General features: G+C 36.1%; 1 protein-coding gene across 1 annotated transcript in view; it reads right to left on the bottom strand.

Moving 5' to 3' along the window:
• The window catches only part of Cbp53E (Calbindin 53E), a 272,285-nt gene extending 258,523 nt beyond the window's left edge, over positions 1-13,762 (bottom strand). The window contains exon 1 of the mRNA XM_089240775.1: positions 13,214-13,762. Within this exon, the coding sequence (XP_089096901.1) occupies positions 13,214-13,361 (148 nt within the window). The 5' untranslated portion in view covers positions 13,362-13,762. The remainder of the gene's footprint in view (positions 1-13,213) is intronic.
• Between the last annotated feature and the right edge of the window lie 3,070 nt (positions 13,763-16,832).

The raw sequence follows: 16,832 nt of genomic DNA, 5'->3' as shown, positions 1-16,832 counted from the left end.
GAATATTTCATGCAAATGGATATCAAATTGATTGAATAAATTTTTTATGTTTCTCCTGGGTATTTATGGGATCCTATAATAGTTCAATCTTAACGATACGGGTACAAAAAGAGGTCGTTTGTTTCATCGAGCATCCCTAAATTGGTTTTCGGTAAATGAGTGTACAGAAGAAAAAATTCACTAATCCTCGAACATTTAGGCTACAGGCCAACAACGGTGCAATTATTCAATCACTATACTCCCCTCATAATTTTAAAAATTGGTGGCAGATGGCAGCACTATAATAAGCGTTATACCTTACACACGTTAGGTTCACAACACATGCACGCACATCTTCCAGCATGTCCCATGTCTTCTTCGACCGCCTGCTTATATCTCTTCGTTGACATAGAGCGGCGAGCCATAATCTGATTAGCACGAGGAGGACATTTAGGCTAGACCCCCATTGCATCCTTTGTGGAGGGGGCGATATGTAGACAAAACTTTTTTTAAAGTTTTACGGGCCGTTTAATGACCATGTCCGCCTTGTCTCCGCATACCAGTCTTCGTTCTTTTACCGTAACATATATACAATTCGATAACTCATCATTTTCTAAGAGAACTCATGTCGACAGAATGTTCAACATGATAAGGAGGAAAAATACTTTCCTCTATAGATTATGTGAAGAAATGCATAATTCTAATATCGAAAGAGCTCATAACACAGCAACGTAATTACACCGAGATCCCAAATGTATTTGAACGAATATTTTTCGAAAGCTAAAGAATATTCTAGATCTTTTCCCCCTTTTCTAACAAATATCGTAAAAAACTACAAAGAAAAGAATTAGTGGAGAAAAGAGGTTTTTTTTTTTAAATGCAAAAATCATGGTAGAAAAGGAAAAATTCTAAAAATCTCTACTCTCGGAATATAATTCTACGGCAGTATTATAAAATATGCATTTTCTCCAGCGTTATAATACTCTGTTTAAAATGGGATTTTGAGAGCGGTATCTTTAAAATATTCATGTTCAAAAGTTTTTGATCAATAGTTGATTGTTGGGAGAAAAACTTCTTGCTGCCAGCTTTGGTACAAAATGTTCGTAGAAAAGATGGATAGACTGAGGAATAAATCTGATGTAGTAGCAATGGATGCTAAGAAACATTTTTTCGAACAATTTTTTTTTTCTCTTTATTCGGGTAAAAAGAAACAGAAAACTCGTATTTTATTAACATAGATAGTCATTCGTAAAATAAGGTTTATTGATTTTCATGACGATCTTTTGAAAAAAATATGAAATTAGACTTAATGGGTTGTGACTATTTTTATACAAATACAAATACAACGCCACAACAGGCAAATTGCCCAACGAGGTGGCTGACTTAAGAACATCATGGATCCGCGAGCCATTTTTTGGAGGCCCTACTTACTACCGCTACACCACAAATGCACCCTCCCCCCGCGGAAGCCCCCAACGAATCAGTACATGCGGGAATGCGCGTGTACGTGTAGTGCAACCTGACGTAAAGTTTTGTTTCTGTGTAATGTTTGTTATGTGTAGTGCTGCCATCTGCCACCAGTTTTTCTAACTATGAGTGAAGTGTTATGATTGAATGATTTATCGTTGTAGGACTGTTGCTCTCTGTGGCGAGACTTTTTAACTGGGAGATCGGCTCGCGTTTGCGCCTTGAAGTTGGGAACCACAGAAAACCAACTTCAGCCGACCACCACTGTGGGGTTCGAACCCGGATCCTCGCATCGCGAGTCCGTCACTATAACGTGTCCGTTCCTATATATAGTAAAATATAAGTCCGGAACTATGGTCCGTTCCTATATAGATAAAAAGCCTGGAAGCTCAAGTGAAATGTCATTGGTGTCTTTTTTTCCAAACCCTTCGTGTATAAATATGCCTTTCTTTTATTGTTTTTCTTTCCTGCCGTAAGTACTTATTTCGGGATGCACGACAAATTATTTCAATTTGTATGAATCGAAACATACTTATCTAGAGACAAAGAGATGTTTTCTCCTCTTGTTATTAATGCAAGAATCAAATCAATGAAAAAAAAAACGAATCAATCACATATTCTGCACTAAATAACATAATTTCATCTACCACTTACTTTCAGGGGGAGTTGATAACTATTCTCTAATAGATGTATCACCATAGGGGAAAAACTATTCTCTAATAGTATCATAAGTATCATTAATAATAATACTATTTAACCATTGATTTATTTCAATTTTTTTTTCCACGTATTCTTGATTGTATGCGCTATCCTATGCTGGTGTAAAGTTTTACTTATCTTGGTACTTAATTTTTTGTGAGTTTTAAAAAAAATTCATTAAAAACAGCTTGCACGCATAATAAAATACCATGACATGTACGTAATTGAATAAACATTGATTAAAATATACATATAAAGGAAACTGTTTATTTCATGAAATGAAGCAAAAGTTTGAGATTTCATTGACTCATTCTCATTTAAAATTAAATTTTAAATTTAAAATTTTTTTTTAATTTAAAATTTAAATTCTCTCTTATATTTAATTTTAAATAAGAGTCAACAAAATCTCGAATTTTTGCTTCATTTCATAAACTTTCCTTTATTTTGAATCAATTTTTATTCAGTTGCATTCACGTCATGGTATTTTATCACGAACGAAACTGTTTTTAATGCACTTTTTTTTTAAACTTAAAAAAAGATATATATATAATTTTATACCAGCGTAGGATAGCACATATAATCAACGGTGTGTATAAAAATTTTGAAATAAATCAATGGTTAAATAGTATTTTTAATGATATTGCTAATAGAGAATAGTTTTTCACCGTTAAAGGTATCAACTCCCCTTTAGCGACGCCAAAATCCATAAAACTAAAAACTAAGCGATATATCAACTATAAAAAAATATAACGTTACAAACTGCGTTATATGCATGATGTACGCACATAAGTACAGTACAAGTATCGTACATTGATACTCGAATCACTAATAATGGACTTTCATCACGCAATCTTCCATATACAGCAGCAGCAGCAGTCAACATGACAACACTAAATCATATCTTGAAAGGTTTTATATCCATCTCAAATGGAAATTTCACTTCTTTTTCTACATCAAAATGAATTCGTTCTTACTAAAAGACGATCATTACGAGTGAAGAGACGTCTCAATACTATTTCTTTATTTTATTTATTATTACTCACTATTTATTTTCACACATGGTGTCTTTTCACGCAGTGCTATTTCCTACGAGGAGAAATCGCTTAATTAGACTCACCAGCAATGCGTAGTTTCATCATTTTCCGCCGGCTTAACCCCGAGTGATCCATCCATCCCTAAATGATTCCGTGTACCGAGCATGAAATAATCAATACCGTAAGTTTCGGTGTGTACCCTGTTATTTCGATAACTAGAATCCTGAGATATTTCTCTTGTTTCCCCGTTTTTTCGGAGAAAATTACAGTCGACACCGCTTATTAAAATCACAGATAATATTATCATTCGGGTATTGTTATCACTTTCGCTAAGTAAGGAACGTACCAATATCATAACATTGAAAAAAATTCGTTAGGTGTTATCAGGACTTCGGTTTGTGTTTTACTTTTTTTTTCCGTCAAAATTTCTTTCTTTTTGCATATTTTGAAGCTAAGGTTGAACCAGGTTCATTTTTTCCCCCCGTAAGTTATCGTTATCGATCTGCAAGACTGTAGGCTGTCAGAAAGCTCCCTTATTGACAAAAATTTCCGCACTCGGTCCTAATCAAGTCGGAATAGCCGCTATGATCGATGTACGTTTAGCGCTTCTTTTGCAATTTCCTTCCTATAGTGAAGGCATGTTTAAAGTAAAAAAAAAAAAGTCCCTTTCTTCAGTTCTTCATCAGTTTCAGTTCCTTCGGTCGGGAAATTTTCACAAGGGAATCTATGGAATGTATCGTACATCATAAAAAGTATCGTAATTCATAGTACTCCCATTCAAACGCCTCTCAGTTTCTGGGAAAAAAAATGGCTTTCGCTTAAAGAGAAAAAAAATTGAAAAAAAGCACGATTTTTTAACATTTTGAACCTGTTGGTCATAGTACCAACAACCAGGATTTTTCGGATATAGTTATCAATTTTTTATTGTTATTAGAAACCCAGCGTCCCAATGTGATCATATTAAGCGGTGTAGACAGTATATTTCAATAAAAAAAACATATATTCATATCGTCCATCCCTTTTTCGAATACTCTTCTTTCGTAGTCTTAGTAACCGACGTCGTAAACATAAGTAAAAGGCTTAACGAAAAAAAAGATTCACCAATACTGACCACTTTTCTTTTTAAATACATAATAGTGATCATAAACCATGATATTGAACATCGAATTCGGAAGTTAGACAAAGTACAGTATTTATCGATGTCTTTGCGTAGGAAAGGGTTTTCTCTCTTCTGAGAAAAGTCATAGGAAGTCATTCTAATTTATTTTTCTACAGAATGTATTAATACAAAAGAAATATTTGTTATATATATACAGAGTGTTCGTGCTAAAGGTGCTCAAAAGATTAACGGTTTATAGCGATAGAACCACGAATGATTAATAATGAGTTGAATTGAAGACGGCAACTCCTCACACAAATTTATTTGAAAGTCAATAAAGTTTAGTATGAGCGCCTTTAGAGGTTCTGCAGACGTCCAAACGGTATTCGATTTCTTGGCAAGTGCTCAATACCATTTGAGGTTGGTATCAAATCAACTGCTGCAATGATACGCTGTTGGTTCGGTTGTTGGAGGCTCCACATTAAACTCAGTTTGTGCACGGCGTTTAGCATGCGTGATTGATTTAAATTAAGATAGCCTAAGCACGCACTGAACCTTAAGTTGTGGCCGCCAACGTTAATTATGTCCACGTTAGTTATGCCAATCAAACCGCAAGTCGCGATGCAGAAATAATTTTTTTTATATAAGTTTTTATAATTATTTTTAGTTCTTCTCCCAAATTTCACTTTTTTTTCTCTCGTCGCATGGAGCTGGCCAAAGTTCGATGTACTGATGGCCCATTAGGAGCCAAATTCATTTTTTTAATCCCCAACGTGTGATGCATGTCTATACAGTGTGATTCAAAACTCGACGTACAAACTTTTAGGAGAGGTAGAAAACACAAAAACAAAACAGAATCACATAGGAATGTATGACCGGAAACCCCAACCTGATCAGCTGGAGGATAAACGAAGATGCAGAAATGACAAGCCAATAATGGGGGAAAAATCTTTATTTAGCGATACTTTACACGAAGACAGTACGTGTACTCTCGTTAAGTTTCACAACACATGCTCAAAGTTCTTACCATCCACAGTTATGCACGCTTCACAACGGCGACGCATTGATTGTCGAACAATTTCAAAAATACCCGGCATTTCGTGGACGTTTGCAGCTGCGACTGAGATTCTTGTGACGTGGATAGTAAGTACTTTGGGCACTTATTGTGAAACTTAACGTGTGTCCCCGTATAAAATATCGCTAAGTAAAGAGTTTTTCCACCCATTATTGGCTTGTCATCTCTGCATCTTCGTTTATCCTCCTGCTGATCAAGTTGGGGTTTCCGATCATACAAATACAAATACAAATACAACGCCACAACAGGCAAAATGCCCAACGAGGTGGCTGATAAAAAGATGCCCATAAAAATATGGTTGTCATATGTTTCAAAAATACAGCAACCCAATTAAAAATGCAATTAACACAAATTACAAACAATATATACACATGATAAAATATTATACGATGCCCATAAAGATTACTTATGGTTGTCTTATTCTAAGAATGGATAGCTTCTCGATTTACCCCAACATGTTTATCGTATTTCTTTTTGAACGTGTCAATTGTGTTACAATTTACTACCTCCGGGGGTAAGCTATTCCATTTATTAACAACCCTATTGGAGAAAAATTCCCTGCGACACCATAACCTTGCATTGTCCCTCACCAATCGATACTGGTGTCCCCTTGTAAAAGCAGTCGATTGGCGGTGTACTAAAAGTTCATGGTCCATCCTATCCATCCCATTGAAAATTTTGAACACTTCGATCATATCTCCTCGACACCTGCGTTCATCCAATGTAAACATATTCAAAAAATGAAGTCTTTCTTCATAACTCAAGCCCTGTGTGCCAATAAGGACACGCGTAGCTCTTCTCTGCACCCCTTCAACCAAGTCTATGTCCCTCTGTAGGTATGGTCTCCAAAACCTTACAGCATACTCCAGTCCAGGACGAACTAAGCCTCGAAAAAGAGGAAGAATGACTTTAGGAGAACGCGAAGAGACCTTTTTGAAAATGAGACCAAGCATTCTATTCGATTTTTTGACAACCGCTGAACAATGTTCAGAAAACTTAAGTCGCTCGTCAATGAGAATTCCCAAATCGGTGACTCTAGTTGCATCCGGGATAGTGACACCATTCAACTCGTAAGAGAACCGTTGGTTGTTCGAACCAAAATGAGCGACCATGCACTTATCTACGCTAAACGTCATGCTCCATTCATTTGCCCATGCTGCAATCTTGTTTAAGTTGGTCTGGAGCAACTCCCTATCGCTTTCATTCCCGATTACCCCCATTAGCTTCACATCATCTGCGAATTTGCTAGTAATTCCATCGATACCCTGATCGAGTTTATCGATAAAAAGTGAAAAAAGTATGGGGCCAAGGACACTTCCCTGAGGAACTCCACTTGTGACGTCTGTCCAACCAGAGAATTCCCCGTTCACCATAACTCGTTGCGACCTATCTCTTAACCATGATTCTATCCAATTCAGCAAGTTGCCCCCTATTCCAATCTCGTGTAAACGCTTCAAGAGTTTGCCATGTTGGACCCGATCGAATGCCTTCTGGAAATCAAGGTAAACAACGTCGACATTTTTGCTCTTACCCAAAGCCTTAGTCACGTAATCATAGAAGCAAAGGAGGTTAGTTACACATGACTTCCCCTTCCTGAACCCATGCTGATTATCCGACAATACATTATTCTCGTCTATCCACTTCACAAACTGCCTTTTGATGATAATTTCCAAAATTTTCGAGAGGGAGCTCGTCAAACTCACTGGACGATAATTAGACACCACTTCTCTACTACCCTTCTTAAATATCGGAACAACGTTAGCCAGTTTCCAATCTCTCGGGACGATACCCTCAGCAACACTACTCCTGTATATCTGTGCGACTGGCCCCAACAATTCATTAGCACCTTCCCTGAGAACCCTGGGATAGATATCATCTGGTCCTGGTGCTTTGCTTGCACATACATTTCTTAGAAGATTTAGGACCTCCACGTCTTCCACTTGAATATCGTTGAGCGTTTTATTACCCCATGCAATACCCGTATATCGAATATCATTATCTCCATTAAAAACCGACGCGAAAAAGTCATTGAAAGCACTACACATGCCTACATTGCTCTCTACTTTTGAGCCTCCTATCGAGAGGGGGCCAACTGTCCCCTTACATCCATTATTGACGTATCGAAAAAATGATTTTGGGTCAGAGCCAATGTTATCTGCCAACCTAGATTCAACTTGCTTTTTACTATCCCTTATCGCTTTCTTCAACAGTCTTCTTTTATCAGTAAACAATGATAGGTCACCTCGTCCACTTTTATACTCTCTGAATGCTCTTTTCTTTTCAAGATAAAGGTTCCGCACGCTATCCGTGAACCATAGAGGGTGTGATGTACAAACACGCTTTTTTCGAACAAAGGGTATGACGTCGTGCAAAACAGAGGACAGCTTCGTACTAAATTCTTCCCATTGACTTACCACCCCTACTGATTCCAACCGGTCTTTGAAAACTTCCGCTAACCTTCTTCGCAAAACATCAAAGTTAGTTCTCCGAAAACAAGGAACCAATCTTTTGTTATCAACCTTACCCGAGGAAAAGTTACAGTGAAATCTGACGATACGATGATCACTGGAAGAAAACTCTTCCCCCACCGAAACATGTTCAACTAGATCCTCAGAACTAGTAAGAACTAAATCCAAAATAGCAGTACCCCTAGTGGCTTCTGATACATGCTGATACAAAAAATTTTCGAGCACCAACTTAAGAAAGTCTCTTTCATACTGATTTCCAGATGAAAGGTTCTCCCAATCAATACCCGGGTAATTGAAATCCCCTAGTATGAGAACCCTCTTTCGCTTACACATGTAGGAAATTTCATCGTGCATTTTGGCGATGTAGTTTTGATCCCTATTCGGTGGATTGTAACAAACCCCAACAATAAGCTTATGACGTCTTTTGTTCTCAAGTTCAACCCATATGGTTTCAATATCACTTCTCTGTACGTTACACTCTCTAGCCTTCAAACATGATTTCACGTATATCAACACTCCACCCCCTTTCCTATCAGATCTATTTCTCAAAAAAGTATCGTATCCGGAGATGTGTAAGAAAGATTCATCCCCATCGTTTGCCCAAGATTCTGTAATGGCTATAAGATCCAAGTCCTCCACAACTATTCCTGTACACTATATTCCTGTACTATTCCACTACATTCCTGTGTGATTTTTTGTTTTGGTTTGGGTTTTCTACCTCCCCTAAAATTTTGTGCGTTGAGTTTTGAATCACACTGTATAGACATGCATCACACTGTATAGACATGCATCACACGTTGGGGATTAAAAAAATTGATTTGACTCCTACCGGGCCATCAGTACATCGAACTTTGGCCAGGGATCTGTGAAATGGCCGGCTAAAAACCGAATCATTTCTGCAATTCGGACTTTAGCCTGTTCGCGAATTGGCCGGACTTCGAGGTTTATAACATATTCGGGAAAAAGGTTCTGCTGCACTCATAGACACACACACAGAGAAACTACATCCTCAGCGATCTTTCGCAGAACCCAGGGCCGTGGGCGACCTTTGATCATTTTTGTCGCACCACGGTCATTTTCTGCACACGAGGGCTAATTAGACCGGGACCTACAACTTATTGCCGATTCCGAACGGCAGGCTTGTTTTTTATACTCGTCGAGGGGTTGGTGCGCTAACCCCTCGATGGGGGACTCCTTGCGGTAGCAAGTTTTGTCGTGTCGCCGTTTTTTTTTGTTGTACCCCTGTGTCAGGAAAGTTTTCTGACAAAGACGAACCGGGTATCGAACTCGCGACACCTCTAAACATCCTTTGGTACTTTAGGCGAGTATCTTATCGACCTGGGCTACCGCGTCCAGTGGGCGACCTTTTGAAACCATTAGTGTTTAAGGGACTTTATATTTATTTAATTTTATTTATTTATATCCATTTTTTTAATTAACATCAATCACTTTTTCTGTGCGCGTTTCACGCTCGTAAGTCAAATATATTTACTCGAAAGCACTTTTGCACATATATATTACTCGTAATTTTGACTAATCGTAATTTGAGATACTCATAAACTCAAATTAACGAAATATATTTTCATACTTTATCTTTTTTTCCGAACATCCGTCTTAATTTGAAGTGAGTTATTGCTCGTTCAGAGAGAAAATTATAACTTTAAAAGATTAAATAAAACTATTCCTCTATACATTTAGGAACACTCGAAAATTGTTTTTACTTGTGTCACGTAATTCCCACAGGGCCATTATTCCTCAGAGAAATTAATAAAAAATTTATATAATTTTGCATGGGTTTTTATGTAATGTAATTCCAGAAAATCCCGAATATCAGTCGTATTTAATAGTATCGGCTTAAGAAATAATTTCGCTTTCTTGAAATTTATTCAGCATCACAAAAAAATCTCGGAGCAAATTTCCTCACAATTACGTCTTCCGTTAATTCTGTATTTTCATCTATTCTGGAATTATATATATATCACTTCCGTAAATCCTGAATTCTTATCACAATCTGGGATATTGTTTCTTCTTTGTTAATTCTGAACTTTCATCCATTCTGGAATTATCACATTCATTAATTTTGAATTTCTGTCAATTGTGGGATTATTCTTCCGTTGATTCGGAAGATTATTAAATATTATCGGGATCCCCGTTAATTCGTTCCATGTTCCAAAAATGTTATATAATACGGGTATATTATCAGTGCCGCTCTTACCAGATGCGGGGCCCCATGCAAAATTTACAACGAGGCAGGTATGTCCCAACAATTTGCCCCAAAAATGTTTAGGACCTCTGTCCCGATTTTATATATTTTGTTGGGGATAGGGGGATTCAGCATCCATAATTTCAAAATATGCGGGAATGCTGAGAAATATCCGTACAAAAAAAATTTAATCACACAATTTTTGTACTGAAGATTCCACACTGGAGGAAATTTGGAACTAATGAGAGATAAAAAACTTCCCGAAACTATAATCAAAATTCTACACTTGATGAATTAAAAATAATTGAAAATTATTCCAGCACCAACGAAAATTCACAATTGACGATTGCCAGTAATCGAAACCTACTGCATTAGATTAAAATGTAATTCACCAAAAAAGTAAAAAAAGGTGCATATTTGACCGATATGAGATTAATATATTTGGATGACTATAATTTATTAAAATAGAGTCATAATTTTAATAATTTTCATAATACATGAAAATAATCCTATAATTCTGATTTCTCTCTCTCTCAGTAAAGAATAAAAATTCAAGTAAGCCTCGTGGAAAATACAGAAAAAAAGGGACATTTCATAAAAGATCGTTTAAGCGGTTTAAAACAAGCCGCTGGTAATTAAGCATCATCTATGAATCCATTGATATTTACTGCATGAAAAATGATTTAATAGTTAAAAAAGCCAACAAAATTGCTGTTTGGCACCATTTATTCTAATTTCTATTTTTTTTTTCTCAGATAACGTTGGACATATTTTAAAATCCATGCTTATAAATGTTTGTAGGTGTCTGTGGAGGCAAAATAAAAAATATGAATGGATTTCGTCAAAATAGGAAACGCAGGGGACAAGTTTCATTCATTTCAAAGAGTTTTGCTTTTAATTTCCAATAAATTATTCATTAAGGATATACGGGGCGTCCAAATCATGAAAATGACGAAACGTTTTTTTATCACGCAGAAAAAGTATTTTTCAACGAACCGCATTAAAATCTGTTTGTTAGTTATTTTTCTACTACGATTTTTATTATTAAGAAATCATGGTTGTCTACGGGAAATGTCTCCCTTCCCAATTTTCTCCGTGTTTGTTTTTCATCAGAAACTGATATTCAAAATGTGCCTTACGAACCAAATTGCGCTCAATTTACTCCAAAATTTATACACTTGTTTCTTATGATCAATTTGAGATAACTAATCATCCATTTTTAAATCCATCAACAATTACCGCTAAAAATATGAATTACGTAATTGTTTTAGCCAAAAAAATTGTCATTTGGTACGATTAATTTAGTCTTTTTTTTTTCCCATTCCGTTCGACACATCCTAAATTACGTACTTATGAATGTTTGTATGTCTTTGGAAGTACAATCAAAAATATGAATGGATTTCATCAAAATAGGAAACGTAGGGGACAAATATAACTCATTTCAGTTTTGCAGTTTTTTTCAATAAAAAATTCATTAAACATAAAAATTTTCCCAATAATTTTATTAGATTTCCCAAAATGTATTTATTGTCTGTGTTTACGCTATTTAAGAATATATTAACGAAATATAATCTTCATTTCAACACGTCCCTTTTCACCCTTAAACTTAAAAATTTCCAAATAATTTGATTACATACACAAAAATGCATTTATATTTGCTTAGGCTAATTTTAAATGGCCTTAAAACACATTAGAAGAAAACATTAAAGAAATATCATTTTCCATTTTGGACGTCCCTTGTCCCCTCATCACGTTTACCGAACATACACATATAAACCACTTAAAAATTACAGAAATAAATGAGAAGGACATAATCGAAATTAAGAAAAGCACAAAATATAAATTCCTTTCAAAAAAAAAATCGCGTCAAATATACAGTCAAATCTCGATAAGTCGAATGTGCAGCAGCCGACAAAAAACTTATCGTTATCGTATCGGAAATCCCGATTTCAGAGTGGGAAAAAGAAAATTCATTAAGATAACAGCGCTATTATCGTATTAGTAAAACACGTCATACTACTGGAGATGAAGAAATTCGAAAGAATAAGTTACTTCTAATTCAATGGTACTTAATTATTGAATGAGAATATTTAGAAATAAATTAGACGTACACACTGTATTATGCAAACAGACGCATACATGATACTCGTATAAATGAAACAAATTTTAAATAAAGTGCATACAAGATACTTTCCTGTCAAAAAATGCAGTGATTTTTGACTGTCTGTCTCTTCTTTCGTGAGGAAGTCATTCACATTTCGCAAGCACACGATTGAATCGCTAAATTCTATTGTTGAATGCTGAATTCTGTTGCTAAATGCTGAATTCTGTTGCTAAATGCTGAATTCTGTTGCTAAATGCTGAATTCTGTTGCTAAATGCTGAATTCTGTTGCTAAATGCTGAATTCTGTTGCTAAATGCTAAATTCTTTCGCTAAATGCAAGATTCTGTTGCTAAATGCTGAATTCTGTTGCTAAATGCTAAATTCTTTCGCTAAATGCAAGATTCTGTTGCTAAATGCTGAATTCTGTTGCTAAATGCTAAATTCTTTCGCTAAATGCAAGATTCTGTTGCTAAATGCAAGATTTTGTTGATAAATGCCAAATTCTATTGCTAAAAGATTAATTCTGTTGCAAAATGCTAAATTCTGTTGCAAAATGCTAAATTCAGTTGCAAAATGCTAAATTCTGTTGCTAAATGCTAAATTCTGTTGCTAAATGCTAAATTCTGTTGCAAAAAGCTAAATGCTAGATTCCGTCGTTAAAAGCTAAATTATGCTGCTAAGTGCTAAATTAAATTGATAAATGTGAAATTCTATTGATACATGCGATATTCTACTACTAAATTCCATGGTTTAAATTTCTCTCAATCCCGAAAACTTCGACTTAAATTAAGAAAACTTAAGAGTTACGGGAAAATTTACGCACTAAAATACGAAAAAAGTTCCGACGTGAGCGAAAACTTCGACTTAAACAGATATTCGAGCTATCGGAGTTCGAGTTACCGCAAATTGACTGTATATAGTAAAAAAAATACATCAAACCGATTTCATTTGCATCAAAAACTTTTTTTTCTTTAGACAGCAAACTTTTCGTTAAAAGTAATTCAATTCAAAATCAACAAAAATGTAAGAGAAACGCGTCACGAATCCGAGAATAAAGTTGATCTATTAGAGAAAAGTTTTCCTACCGTCTTTGTCATAGTGGCTCCAAACTTCCATGAACTGGGTAGCGGTCAGGTTTTTAAGTTCCCGGGTATTCTTGTCCCGGAACTGTCTCATGAAGTTGGAACCTCGTCCACCGTCCGAAGCCCTTCTACGACCAGAGTCCGCAGCCATCGTCCGACCCTGGAGAGATCTTATTTATTTATTTATATTTTTTTTTTCTTATTTAATCAGAAACGACGACTTTTCTCAAATTTTCAGACTAAATTTCTTTTTTTTAAATATTAAAAAGTTCTTTCGAAAGTCGTTTATGGAGCTGAAAAAAAATTCGGGGCTAAAGGCCTACAATTTCGTGAATTTATTATTTTAAAATTTATTACACTTCTATCTTCGTCGTAGATGAAATCGTTTTATAGAGATGAAATTGTTTAATGGGACGATATAACAGATCGGATTGACTTTGGAAAAAGCGGAGATCAGATCCGAGAACTGATGCTTCAGCTACCGGCGGAAACTGAAAAGGTAAGAAATGAGAGAGAGAGGGCGACGTGAAAGAGAAATGCGCGCTTTCGTTTGCCATCGGTGCGCGTCTTGTGGAGCGTTTTGCGCGTGCGCTGAATCGACCAACTCGGCCCACCTGCTGCAACGACAACAGCACAAATAATAATAATATATAAATACATATATATGTATATATATATATATATATAAATTTTCATAAAAAGACACAAAAATGAAAAAATGAATAATAAAAAATGCACACGCTGGGCGCACACATTTCCTCTTTCCCATAACACACCTTTTTTTTGTTTGCTTGCACCTTACGAACAGATAACGTCAAAGAAAAAACCGTATAAAGTGGAACCTCGTTTATACGACGTTCAAGAGACCGCGTCAAGAAGCATCGTTTATTTTATTTAAAAAGAAATTCGAGCATATTTTTTTTCAGAAGTGCTCACAATGCCAGTAGTATTCATATAATTTTTTCTATCTTTTCCATTGTGAAAAAATTTAAAAAGTGAAAAAAAAATGTCGTGAAAATGCTCCAAATCTGAAAAAGAATGCCCGGACATTGCAAAAAAAAGCAGAAAAATTCAAAAGGTGCGGAAAAATGCAAGCGCCATCAACATCCGGGCCCTGATAATGGCACGTTAAAGTATACGAAAGGTTGACCTTGACTCCAAAAAAATCTATTTTTGGCTGATTCACTTTTTCAGGAGTATTTGAAATGCAAAGTGTAATGTAAATTTGTTTTCTTTGGAAACAAAAGGATAGAAACGTGATCAAAAACCTAACTTCTCCAAATGAATTTTTCTCGTAGTCTTGAATGATAAGCTAGCATGCAAATTTTTGCTGAAAAAAAGAATAAGTATACGACAGAAAAGTTTTGCCTTGGAAACGTTCCCAGAAGCCAACAAAATTTCACAAATCAAATTGGATTCCATTTACTCATAATTTCCAATTACCCATTTGTACCTCGCATTGGATGAAAATCGAACAATAATCGATAATCATGCATCGATCCTTCGTTGTTGCTGCTATAATTATATTATTTTGAATATTAATTTTGTCACGTTTATCTATAAGAAAGGTGGAAAAACATTCCTTTCTTGTGAAAAGCTCGGCTTCTGACAATTCCTCGGAAACAAAAACAGAACAAAAGTGCATAAAACGTCTCGTTTTAATCTGTGAATCTGCCAGGACCGCTGATTATTGGCGTTATATCTGAGGTGTCGTGGTAACCAAGGATAAGTTTTTATCAATTGTTACTCATACGGAAACAAAAACTACAAAAGAAAAGTAGCGCGTACGTCCTATAAATGTGTAAGTTAAATACCTGAGACCTTTTTCAAAAATTGACACTTATTCCCCTCTCATCCCATGAATGTCTACTGATACTAACAAATTCCCTGGACAGATCACACGGGTCACAAATGCACGCAGCCATATTCATCTTTGCAAGATCAACTTTTTATCATTAATTTAAAATTCTACAAGAAATGATCGAAGAGCTAACTTTGTATTTCTACCGTATGTGTCTCTTATCGGCAGACTTGCACCCTCCAAATGCTCACAATTTGTGTGGACTTTCTTACCCTCTGGGGATAACACTGAAAACGCTTGGGAGAAAAAATTCCGAAAGGACATAGGGCCGTCAAAACAATAGAAACAAGTTTCTTTGAGGCTCTCTGCATCTGCGTATGCTTAGAAACAAGCAAGAAACAAATCGCTCAAGTGTCCACTCTAAGGCTGCGTTCGTAGTGAAGCGAAGAGAGGTACGAGTTCGAAAAATTGCGACCATAAAGAATTGCGTGGAGGAAGAGATGTCCACAAGTAAAAGAGGAGGAGTTCTGAAATTTAAGGATGTGATGGTGATGATTCTACCGCAGAAGAGGGAAACAAAAAATAGAGAAATGGAATAATCAACCGTAAGCAAAAATCAGTGGATCGAGGTGAAATCAAACATGTTTGTTCAACTCCTGCACCTCGTTGAGTAGTCTCTTTCACTTTTTCGCATTGCTCCTCGAATATGAGCGGTGTAGAACAAAGCAACACAATTGTTTGCTGATCTCTATTATGCACTCCCGTACCTTTTGGTCGCCTCACTATGTGCACGGCCTAAATGGCAATCAGCCAGCTCACTGACTATTTTCGTATACGCCAGCAATCGCCTTAAAATATATGACTTTTGCGGTGATGATATGCAAGAAAAACTGTTGTAGCAACACGTATTCACAGCATGCAAAAATTGCGCTCATTTGATGGATATAAATGACGTTTTTTCAAAATATTGGGAGCTTGAGTCTAAGTGGAAAAGTTGAATAATTAAGGTTTTGCGTCGAATAAATGAATTGTTTCAACATTGAGATGTATAGGAACCAATTGTGACCGAAACCAAACATTTTATAAACGTGAAAGTCGTATAACTGAGCGTCGTATAAACGAGGTTTCACTGTAACAAGGAAAAGAATTACTTATTATTGTTCTTCGTAGGTATAGAAGGAAAAGACATGCCGAAAAAGTAATCAATCGGTAATAATTTGGTTCTTTTTTTTCGTGCCTTTCATTGATGATGTATCGGACAGATATGGTCAAGAAATGACTTTGATCCGCGGCTCTTGATGCGAGTATCAGCTGCTGAGTATCCCACGGACGCACGTTTCTTTTGTAGTTTTTGTTTCCGTATAACTCCTGATTGGTAAATACTCATCCTCTGCTATCACGACACCTCGGATATGACGTCAATAATCAGCATTCCCGGCAGATTCACAGATTATAACGACACATTTTTTTATGCGCTTTTTGTTTTCGTTTTTTTTTTTTTTTTTTTTTGCAAGGAATTCTCAGAAGTTGAGCTTGACACAATAAAGAAATGTTTTTCTACCTTTCTTAGAGATAAACGTGACAAAATTAATAATAGGCGGAGATTAACTTGGAAGTCTGGGGGGGGGCAAGGTCATTATTGCTGGGGGAGTACGATGATGATGATGTCAGCTCATATATACATATATACATTAGATCAGTCGACTCCACCTGTGACGCTGGGGGGGGGGGGGCAATGCCCCCCCGTATCTCATGCCCATGATATTGACAATAATATAATTACAACAATAAAACAACGAAGGTTGTTGTTCGATTTCCATC

Source organism: Pholcus phalangioides, unplaced genomic scaffold (assembly GCF_987345545.1).
Source record: "Pholcus phalangioides strain wild (caught in Gottingen) unplaced genomic scaffold, Ppha-v1.0 ptg000013l_1, whole genome shotgun sequence".
NCBI classification, from domain to species: Eukaryota; Metazoa; Arthropoda; class Arachnida; order Araneae; family Pholcidae; genus Pholcus; species Pholcus phalangioides.
The sequence above is the reverse complement of the archived record's forward strand: the minus strand, read 5'-3'. Positions and strand labels throughout refer to the sequence as shown.